At 50.0% G+C, this 11,327-nt stretch overlaps 1 protein-coding gene across 2 annotated transcripts in view; it reads left to right on the top strand.

Annotated features, from left to right (window-relative positions):
* The first annotated feature begins 1,181 nt into the window (after positions 1 to 1,181).
* SLCO3A1 (solute carrier organic anion transporter family member 3A1) overlaps positions 1,182 to 11,327 on the top strand; it is a 294,020-nt gene continuing 283,874 nt past the window's right edge. For both annotated transcript variants that reach the window (XM_004431917.3, XM_004431916.3), the window contains exon 1: positions 1,182 to 1,540. In XM_004431917.3, the coding sequence (XP_004431974.1) occupies positions 1,361 to 1,540 (180 nt within the window). In that variant the 5' untranslated portion in view covers positions 1,182 to 1,360. The remainder of the gene's footprint in view (positions 1,541 to 11,327) is intronic.

Here is an 11,327-nt window from a genome sequence, read left to right as displayed (position 1 = left end):
ATGGCCCAGGCAGTTGATGAGTGCTTCCTGGTACTGGTACAGTCCTTGCAGCTTCCTCTGAGCTTTCAAAAGCTGTCTGGGGGCTAGCACATCCTTATCGGTAGTGCCTTGTGACCCAAACTCCTGGTAACGAATATGACGAGCAGCTGCCCCTGGGCCCCGGGCATTTAGGTCAAGGCCAAGGAAGGTGGCCCGGGCCACAAAGCTAGGGGAGGGTGGGGACCAAGGCAGGCCTGCGGCTAATCGCTTTGTGTCGGATGGGCTCCAGGCAGATGGAGGGCTAGACAAGGCCCTCTGCTGGGGTCGCTGCGACCGTGCAGTTGCCTAGACACCGTCGTTGGGGGCGACTGATAATCTGTGCGGCTCTTGACGGATTAACCGAACTTCCCTGTTGCGGTGCTTCGGTTCCTTTCTTTCCTTTTGGTCTGGGGTCGTTTAGGCCGGAGTGGCCCCGGGGAGCAGGAGGAGAGGCCGAAGGCTGCAGAAGCCTCAATCAGCTCTGACCTCTGGCACCTCCTCCAGCCCCAGAGCGCAACATCTGTCCCCAGAAACACCAGGGCGGAGGGGAAGAGCGCGCGCCAACCCCTTCCTGGGTACTCGGTCTTCTCTCTCTACCTAGAAACAGCCTCTCCCCTCCGGTCTAGCGCCCCGATGCCAGAGCACCAGGTCCCTGCCCCGCGGGGGCGCCTCTGCACCCCACCTCCGGGCCCCCAGTTCCTCTTGCAGTACCACTCTGTGTCCGCGGCGGCGCCCCGTGCCCCGCAGCGCCATCTACGGGCCGGGCACCGCCTTCCTCCCTCTGGGGCACCCCCTTCCTTACTCCGCAAGGATACCCCCTCTCCCCAGTCCTCCGGGCAGCGGGACCCTCCCCGCCCCGGCCGCAGGGCCGCCCTCGGCGCCCTAAGCCGGTTCCCCTCGCGCCTCCCCAGGGGCGCACGGGCAGCGAGGAGCGGCGCGGCGGGGGCGGGCAGCGGAGACCGAGGCCCGGGCCTCGGGGTAGAGGCAGGAGAGGCGCGGGCAGGCGCGGCCCGCGGGCGAGGGGAAGCGGGCGATGGCCGCGGCGGGCGTCCGCGGGCGGCGAGGCGGCGGCGGGCGGCGCGAGGAGCCCCTGTGATTGGCACAGCCCGAGCCGGAGGAGGAGGCGAGGGGAGGGCGGAGGAGGAGGAGGAAGGGGGCGAGAGCGGCGGCGGCGGTAGCGGTGAGGAGCTGTGCCTTCCACCTCTCCAGCCCCGGCAGGACGGGGGCGGCCGCCGCGAGCCCCGGGCAGGGACAGCACGCAGCCTCGCCGCGCACACCCCCGCCCGGCAGCGACCCCGACACCCGGAGCGAGCGGGAAAGCGGCGGCGGCGGCGAGGGAAGGATGCAGGGGAAGAAGCCGGGCGGCTCGTCGGGCGGCGGCCGGAGCGGCGAGCTGCAGGGGGACGAAGCGCAGAGGAACAAGAAGAAGAAAAAGAAGGTGTCCTGCTTCTCCAACATCAAGATCTTTCTGGTGTCCGAGTGCGCCCTGATGCTGGCGCAGGGCACGGTGGGCGCCTACCTGGTGAGTCCCCGTGCCAACTCCGCCGCAGGGCCCCTTCCCCAGCCCGGCTCCCGGGGCGGCCGGCTGGCACGAGGAGGGGGCCGCCCGGGCGCCGGGGGCAGGCGGGCATGACCTCGGCCCGGCGTGGAGGTTGGCGAGTGGTGCAGAGGCGGCCGCCGTGGGAGCTGCCGGCCCGGCTGCCGAGCGAGCCGGGAGCAGGCGGGACCGCGGATGCCGGCAGCTGCTCGTGCGGCCGGCGAGGGCTGGGGGTACCCGGAGAGGAGAGGCAGCGGGCAGGTGGGCGTGAAACCATTCCTCTCTCCCCTTGAGCGCAGCCAGAGGGTGAGTTCAGGAGCCCCCCTGGAAAGGAAGGCATCGCGGTTTTCAGGTGACCTGCACATGGGAAGAAAAGCCGGTTAGCATCTTGCGTCCTCTACTCTCCATTCCATCCGCCTCGAGAACAAATCCATTATGCATCATTTTCCCCCGGCGCTTTCTCCATCCGCCAATTACAGGGGGATTTAACAGTTTAGAGTAAAATGCGTCCGAGTATGGCCTTGATTTGAGCTGGGCTGCAGGGGAAATGGTCCCACTGGGTATCCCAATAGCCATCCGTCGGCGTCTGGGATAAAGTTACAGTACCTGGAGAACTGCTGCAAGTTTGTGTAGTTCCTGCTACCCACTCTTAGACCTCAATTCCCCACCGTTGTCTCTCTCCCACAGGGGGGTTGCATCATTTTGCACAGCGTATATCTATTTCATTTGCCTTCTGAAAGGGGGTATTAATGCTCAAACGGCCCAGGGGTGCATAACGTATCAGAGGAAACAGCTTGTAATGACTCAGCACTGTCAGATACCTACTTTGCCGCTGTCTCCTGCCCGGCGCAGGTGTTCCCAACTTGAGTTCCAGGGAGTGCACTTCCAGACCCAAGGACAGTCCTTCCTAAAGGGGAAAAGGTTTTTCAGAGTGTGTAGTGTTAAATCTCTCCTTGGCTATTGACCTGAAACTGGAATCAAATGTCAGAGACTTTGAGTGTTAGTGAGCAAGTTTGATGGAGATAGAATCGGACAAGATTTTGGCTGTTGGATAAGCACATTCAGAGATAGAACCATGCTCTTCCTGATGGTACCACTAATCCCCCATCCCTGGCCTCGAGGTACAGTTAATGAGGGCCCGGACGCTGGGTGCCCTGGACCATTCATAAACAGTCTCCTAAGACTGGGGGCTCGCTGTCAGAGGGAAGTACAGGCAGGCTTGGTCTCTGGTGTGGGGTAAAGTGCGTTCTGTGGTTGTGAGCGAGTTCAAACTCAGCTTGCTTCCTGGGGTGACAGAGTTACAGGGCTTCTGAAAATCGAATGCATGTCTTTTGCTCCTTGTGAGGTGAAAGGAATTGAAATTCCTGTCTCTGTGCATCCATGACTTGTATGCTGCAGGTGAGCCCTGTGGCCAAAAGCACATCTTCTTTCCTGTTTAGATTTTTTTTGTTTTTAAATGCACTTTTATGTCTATAGTTATAATACACAGTTGCAGACAGTACTTGTGGCCTTTGGAGTTTTGAGGGTAGGGGGTAACTGTTTCATGGGAGTCAGTTTATCAGACCTTCCTTGGAGGGAATTTGACTTATTAAATATTAAATATTTATTAAAATATTAAAATAGGTACGTATATTACTAAGATGGAAATGCACATTAATAAAATATATGTGGGTCTGTACCGCAGCATATGCAAAGTGTGTAACACCAAAATGGGCGGGTCTGTGTTTACATGGAGGTAATTAGTATATCAACAGCTGCCTCCAGTTTAACAGTTTGGCTCCAACCAGTTTTGTTTCATAGAGTGCATTATTCATGTGTGGCGAGCACCAACAGAACTTTTCACACGAGGAGTGATAAAGGCACCAGCTTAGTTTTAGCTTGCAATGATCTAGGGTTTTAGAAAGAAAGGAACCATCTCAACAAGATGAGTGGCCTAAGCTCCTTGAGAAGTTAAAAAGCAGAGGGCTGGTGGAGTGGTGGATGTACAGAGGCAGGGCTGGCACCAGGAGATAGGAAGTTGACTTTAATCCCAGAATAGGCAAGTGGCAGGCAGGCAGGGGAGGAATTCAGTGCACCTGGTGGGGGCCTCCTGGCCCTTCCAGCCTGGGCTGCTGGAAAGCCTGGTTCAGAAGAGTAGGGTAACAGGAGTCAACAGGTGACTGGCAGAAAGCAGGTGGAGGCCCAGGAAAGGACAGGCCTAGGAAATTGGACTCATTTTGATTACTAGGAGTGGAAGCATAAGGTGCTCAGGGCTCTGCCTTGCCCGGCTGCCCTCAACTCTCCGTTGCCATCTGAACTTCATGAAAATAAATAGTTTGCTTGCCAGGGTTGACTGAGTCAGCTCGCTGTGGGGTTTGCTCTTCTGGGCCACTGGGGAGTTTTCTCTTCATCTGCTATTTGGGAGGTGGAATAAAAAGTTTGTTATTCCTTCAGCTACGTGAGACTTTTTTATGGATAATTTGAGAATGAAACATTGCGGAATGTTTGCAGGAGAGGCAAATTTCTCCCTTTTCTTTCATCATGGCTTTCTTAAGAAACTTGAGAACCTGTGTTTGTAGGTGATCACACATGCAGGGTCCATGTGCAAGGTGTGTGTTATATATGATCTTTACTTTGGCAGTCTGCCCCTCTGATGAAGTATTTTCAGATACCTGATGAAGGGCATACCTTGGGACACTGCCAACAATGCTGACTGTTATAGAGAGGAGGGTGATGGCAAATTCTATGCCAATGACATTATTTCCTATGTGATTCCAAAAGTCTAAGCACCTACTTTCTTATTTTGTCTTCCCAGATGCCATTTTTTTTTATTTGGAGGCTTCATTTCATTTCTCCCATTTCTTTCTGAAAAGACAGATTGCCCGGTGTCTTCAGTGACAGTCGTGTAGGCTTCCCAGCTGCAGAACTGCAGCAAGAAGGTGCCTGTGATTTGAGAAGCAACTTTGAAAAGCGAGACTCTGCGCGTATGCACGTGTGTGTACGTGTGTGTCTGTGTGTGTCTGTTTTCCCTCAAGAACCCGCCCAGGGAGGAAGCTCAAGAGATACCTGTATATGAGAAAGCCACCAATTGTTAACCTTGGCAGGGAACCTAGCAACTTTTTGCCTGGGTATTAGGGTCTCCCAGGAGGGTACAGAAGGACATCGACCCCAACGCCCAGACTTGGTGATAGGTAATCCAGGTGCAACCTGGGCCAGCTGTGGATTCTGAAATCTGTTACCCTTGCAATTGTTTTCACTGGAAATCATGCTTCAGATAAACCAGCAGTCACAGGGCTGTTCTCTCCTAGCCACTTAAACTGCCCGACTGGCTATGAAATATTTTTTTCAGCGTAAGAAGAGAGACCTGTTCAGTTTGATCGTCGTCGTGTGCTAGATAGAGAATGCAATCTAATTTTCCTCTACTTGGGTCTTTGCTTTGGGTGGCTCCAGTCTGAACTGACCTACTTGCAAGGACGTAACATCTGGTTAAGTCTTGGGCTGTTTGGAGAAGGTGCAGGCACATGGGACCTGCACGGAGAGAGAGTCATTTTGTACGCACTTGATGGTGTTTTATGGAGAGCCACTGAGATGTTTCCAACCATTCGCTGAGGGCAGCCTTGCATACAGAGGTTCGTGTCTGTTATCAAGTTACTGGGGACTGGAGTAGATAAGGATGTGTACAGGAAATTAAAACCTCTGACAGCCCTGGGAGGTTATGATTGAGGCTCACATACGTATGCCTTTGAAGTGCCTCAGGATGAAAACCTAAAAAGGCCAGATGAGCGTCTGGGTAGGGCACACAGGCAGTTGCCATGAACCAGGGGTGGGCATTTCCCTCTGTAGAGTTATGAAAAACCAAGTCTGAGGTTGTGGTGACAAAGTAATGAGACGAATGACTGAGAGTGTCTGACAAGGCCCTGTCTCACTGTTGATACTCCCTGGGTTTTTTAGGCCTGAGAGCACTTAGTGGGCTTGCAATTAGTGGGTGAGACGAGACTGCTGGATTTGTCATTCTTTTCTTTGTTTTTTTTCCTAAAGAAGCATCATTTTGAAGATGGGTTTTTGCATATCTAACCCAGAAGCGGACAGCTGAGAGACGTTTTTCAAGTCCTTGTCAAATTAGTATGATGACTAAGGCAACTGAATTTTACTTAATCAAGTTATTTTACATACTTACGGTTACTCAAAGTGACAAATTCCCTGCCATTTGCATAATTACTGTATAGCCCCAGGTAGTAAGAAAAAAAAATTACCCTGATTTTTTTTTTTTCTTACAGCTGGGTTAAAAATGTTTAGCTCGTAATTATTTAGGGGAAAAATTATTTCTGAAAATTCCTTTCAACCAGCTTTGTGTACACACCTTAGGTCTGTGGGGGTTTTCTTTTCTGTGTTTAATAATCAAAGAAACTGAGTGAGTTGTAAAGTGAGCAAGATCTCTTTCCTGAATTTTTGTAACTCTCCCGCATTTCAATTTGAGATCCCTTATAGAGAGGCTGACCAGAGCCCTCTCCTCAGAGGCACTGCCTTGCTAATCAATTGCTCAGCATTTACTGCGCATCTTCCTGCCTGCTGCCCGAACCACACTGTTTTGTATCAGTCTGGATAAGTTTCCTCTTGCACAAAGTCATTGGGCCAAGGTGGCTTGAGCAAGAGGGTCTCTGTGAATTTACCTTGCTCATCTTAAAGCAAGCTTTGAGGTGCTGCCTTGCTCGGGAACTGGGTTCACTTTCCAGACTTGCCTGGGGATGAGTAAGTGTAATGTTGCAAAAACGATGAGGATAGAGTTGCGTTTCATGTAGATGGAGGTCTCAAGGAAAAAATCAGTGAATGTTATTGGCTGGTTACAGAGAGAGAGCACAGGCTGCCACGCTGGTTTCGGGGTCTGTGCCAGGCCTCCTGCGGAAGCTGTGGGAGTGTCAAGGACTCCTGCTGAGCCGACCATGGTCTTTGGATTAAGGAGGAATCCTTGAAGTGCCAGGCGGGGAAGGTTGGGGACTGTGGGCAGGCAAGTGTGCGGAAGATGCTCACCCCTTGCTATAGTGGAGAATAAAACTCTGTACTAGCAACTTTTCTATAGCAGCTTACTTCCAACTTCACAAACACGTTTAACTTGCACAGATTTGACTGTGCATGTCATTGAATAACCATGTTCCTACGAAGTAGAGTCAAAGTGCTTATCGTCACTTCTACTCACATTTTGTACATGTACTCTGTTATTTTCTGTACATTAATATGCACCTTATATATTTACATACATGTTCTTGTACAGGGTTACAGTCACCGAATATTGTGTGCTATACTTTTTTGAAGATGTGAAGGGACATTTCAATGGTAATTTTGATTGTGTGGCTTAACACATGGATTTAGAACTCCCCTGAAGCCAAGTCACCTACATTTTATTCCCTCTAAGAAATCTGTAGGCCAGAAAGATAGCATCCTTGCTTTTTAAATTTATTTTTGCTTTCTGTTTCTATATCTGTATCTACAAAATAGATCATAAACAGGAAAAAAGTGGAATCACTGACTTTGGTTCATAGGATAAGTGAACCGATGTCGTTCAAGACACTTGTATTTTATGTAATCTAAGTGTTTATGTATTAACGTGAGAGGCAGTATTGCTGAATGGTTAAAACTCCAAGTTATATGATTAAAACTCCCAGGTGAAAAATGGCAAGTGGCAGCTGTGGCTCATTGGATGAACGTCAGAAGATCTGGGATTCATTCCTGTGTCCTCTGCTTACCAGCTCTGTGACCTTGAACCGATTACTTAACCTCTCTGTGCCTCAGTTTTTCATTTTAAAACTGGGATCATAATAGTACCTACCCTCATGGTGTTGCTATGAGGATTCACTGAGTCAGTATGTATAAAGCATTTGAACACTAACTGGCATATAGTGCTTGATAAATACTAGCTATTATTATTAATAATGATATGGTTATACATGTTTACTGCAAATATAGTAACTGTGTAGCCCAACCAATGAGAAATAAAATTATTTCAATCAAGGATTTGTTTTGGTGTAATGAATTATACACTCAAGTAGTTTCCTATTCTGCATGAACATTTTGTCGGGGAGGTAAAAAGTTTTTACAAGCAAGAAATAAGTACTAATAAATAAGTTAGTAATTCTCTTTATTCCCTTATTATGAATACATCAATTCCATTTTATCTTAAAGATACTATAAAAGTGACAGTCATGTGGGAGAGGAGCCCACTATAGTAATGGTTATGCTGACCACCTAAAGTCAATGGTACTTTGAGGTGGGTGGAGCAGAGACAGCACAGGAGGCCTGGGAGGGACAGGTGCCCTGATGCCTCATTTTGGGAGGCCCTCGGGATCTGTTGCTCTGGTCTGTGGCCACAGGGCGAAGACTGGAATGATCTTCCAGGTTGTAGGCAGCTGAGGAGCAGTGAAAAGAGTGATGGACTTGGAGTCAAAAGACCTATGTTTGAACCTGGCTCTGCTACTTAGCTGTTTCTGGTGACTTGACTTACCTGAGCCTCAATATCCTCATCTGAAAAATGGGGATAATGATAGAGCCTGACTTACAGATGGTTGAGAGATTTAAATAAATGGACATGTGATAGAGTGCTCCTCATAGAGTACAGTATTCAGTAATTGCTTTAACAATAATGGCATAACACTGCTCATTTACCTTGGCACAACAGAAGTCCTTCTCAGGGACCTGAGGATTTGGGGTGTTGTGTGGGGCCTTGGCTCTGTTTCGTAAATTGGAGATCTGGGCCGTTGTAGATTGCTCTGCTTCTCTGGATGAAAAATGGCCACTTCACGGGAGCCTGGGGTGTCGGGGGTGGGGGGACCAAGGACATATGTTGTGGACATATGCTGCCCTCCAGGCAGCCTTGTTTGAGACCTGCAACCTCGGGGTTCAGCCCTGGTTGCCAGGAAGGGCTCAGGTCTTGCACCGCGCCCACCGTCTTCACCTTAGTCTTCTCGCGGTGTTAAGCAGGGCTCAGCAGGCACCGTTATGGGCTCTTCCCTGATCTTGATCCTGTTTGGTTTCCCAGAAGCAGAACAAATGAGCTCTTGATACAGTTGTTTCTTATCCCGTGGAGTCGTCCCTCTAGGCTTATAGTTTATGGGATTGTTTCAGAGGATGCCTTCCGCAGGGTGCCGCTCTCCTTCCGTCTGTAGTTTTGGAAGCAGCGTTCCTCCCCCAGTCTGGTCACACCTGTCCTTGGGAAGGATGGGGAAGGAATTGGGCTCTGCTCAGTGAGTCACGTTGCAGCGTCTGTTTTAGGTGAGTTCTTAGGTTCACAGTCAAGTGCCACCAGCTTCGTAAGAGTGAACTTGCATGTGAGGCCCCCTGGGTCCCCAGACCCTGGTGGCTCTGTGTCGACCTCACTGAGGAAGGAATGCTGTCAGCTTCTGAAGCACGGGGCCTTCTGCAGCCACAGCCGTGGAGCGAGCGAGTGTGGGGAGCTTTCTTTCCGGGCATTCCGGTGACAACATGCAGGGTGGAAATGTTCCTCTCGATGCGGGCAGAATCGCAATGGGGTGTTCCCAACTTCATTTCGCTTCTTCTTTGTGGCTTTGAGTCAATCCCTTCTGAAAAGGGAAGCCCCTCCTGATGGAGGGTTTAGTAGCTCAATTCTTTAATGGAAATGATGGTAACCAACCCAGCTTAAGTGGCTGGACGTTCCTCTTCGAACAGGGAATAGTTATTTCACCTGTTAATCATCATCTAATATATAATTGTTGGTCATTAGAATTCTCCTGGATTTAAAATAAAAGTCTCATTTATGACTTCCAGTGAACACTCACTGAAAATATTTAACAGCAAAGGGCAACAGAGGTTGCTACAAGCCCTACTTGTTGAATGGTGCGGTGAGAGGCGTGGGGCCCACTCTGCCCCTTTGCCTTCACGACGTCCTTCATGAATACCCTGGCAATATCTCTTCGATACTCTCTCCTTCTGGGATGTGATGTCCCACGTGGCGTTTTAAGTTACCTGGTAATGGAATCAGAGAGGACTGACTGTAACGAGGATGCTTTATTTCCTTAGCAGTGGTTTTTGTTAAAATCTTTGCCGTGAGGCTCTGAGAGTCCTGGAAGCAGGCTGTGGCCGCAAAGCCGTCCAAGCAGGCAGTGGTGCAATTGCTGCATCGCGAGGGTGTGGTAGAGGTCTAAGTTACTGTGCAGTAGCGCGAGTCCCTTCCGAAGCCTGGAATATGCTGTTCTTCTGTCCTTGCATCTATCTATCCATCCGTCCATCCATCCACACTCCCTATATGAGTTCTGTGCCATGTGGTGGCAGATTCTAATTTGTCTGGCAAGTGGCTCTTTGGGACGGGTCTCTAGATAATGAGCCTGGCTGTCCAGGTAACCCTTGAAACCTTTTCTTGGTAGTCTAAAGCCTGCTGTGGCGCCTGAGCTCCTGGTTGTGTGGAAATAGCAGAAATAGGAAGGAGCTGAGCAGGCTGTCAACAAATAGTCCTGGGCAATATGATACAGTAGTGGGCAAACTGCTCCCTAAGTCACTGCCCACACAACTACAGGAACTTGAGGAAGGTAGAAATGATTATTTTTACCTTCATTTCTGCACTTGCAAGGTTGGTTTAGGGAGAACAGTGTGACAATGGTGTCTTTTTTTTTCTTTTTTTGTGAGGAAGATCAGCCCTGAGCTAACATCTGCCAATCCTCTTTTCGCTGAGGAAGACTGGCCCAGGGCTAACATCCATGCCCATCTTCCTCCACTTTATACGGGACGCTGCCACAGCATGGCCCGACAAGCAGTGTGTTGGTGCGCGCCCGGGATCTGAACTGGTGAACCCCGGGGGCTGCTGCAGCAGAGCGCGCGCACTTAACCGCTTGTGCCACCGGCCGGCCCCAACAATGGTGTCTTTCAATTAAAGACTATTGTACAATGTTCTTGGGAATGGCTATTGTCTTTCCCTTTTCCTCCCCATTTTGGAAAATGGTTAGGTACAATAGGCATGCTCCTTCTCTAATTGTTGGGTTTGCTCCCCCAATTCTGACGCTGCTGTGCTCCCCTCCTCAGCTGATGAGAATGAGAAATTACCACCTTGACTATAAGCAAGTTGAAATTGGAAAGCTGCCCTCTGACTGATTATATAAGGTTTAAAATACTGTACCTGAAATCTTGTGTTTACTCTGCTAAGAATTCCCTTAATGAAGATAAAAATTTCTAAGCAGCACGGACCCATATGTTTTTATTATGTAAGATTCCGTTATTGTGGTGCAGCCTGTAAAATAAAGAATGGTGTTGATGAGTTCATCTCTCCATTGGCTTTTTGGGGCAGAGAATTGCTTGAAGTAGACCCATGGAGCCACCTAGAGCTATCCCCCTGGAACTTGGCCAGCCACTGCTTCAGCACCAGCCCCCTTCACTCCAGGGCACACGAGGCTTGTCCTGGGTCTGTGGTCACTGCACCTCTCAAGGTTGCAGAGGGCAGGTGTCCTTTAAGGTTGGCTTTAGAGATTGCTGTGCGATTCAGTGGGATGTTGTGGAACACAGCCACTGTGATGGCTCCATCCTTTGGCCATTTCCTTTCCTGAAGAGCTACTGTGTCGGCACTTGGAATGGACTGTGTCTTGTTTTGCATAATGTGTGTGTGTTTCAGTGTGGCACATCACACCAGCCTCTTCTCAAAGCCATACACGCATGGGGTGCACAGCACAGCGCATTGCACAGTCGATTTCGGATTTCCAACCTCCTGCACTGTAGTAAAGGAGCTTACGTTTTGGCCAGGGTGAGCGCTAGGGGGACAAAGATTTAAAGGGCACTAGACCAGTTGAAAAAGACATAG

The sequence above is a fragment of the Ceratotherium simum genome, chromosome 3, assembly GCF_057802395.1.
Source record: "Ceratotherium simum simum isolate JZ-2026a chromosome 3, ASM5780239v1, whole genome shotgun sequence".
NCBI lineage: Eukaryota > Metazoa > Chordata > Mammalia > Perissodactyla > Rhinocerotidae > Ceratotherium > Ceratotherium simum.
Note: the sequence above shows the minus strand (reverse complement) of the source record. Positions and strands in the feature narration are given on the sequence as shown.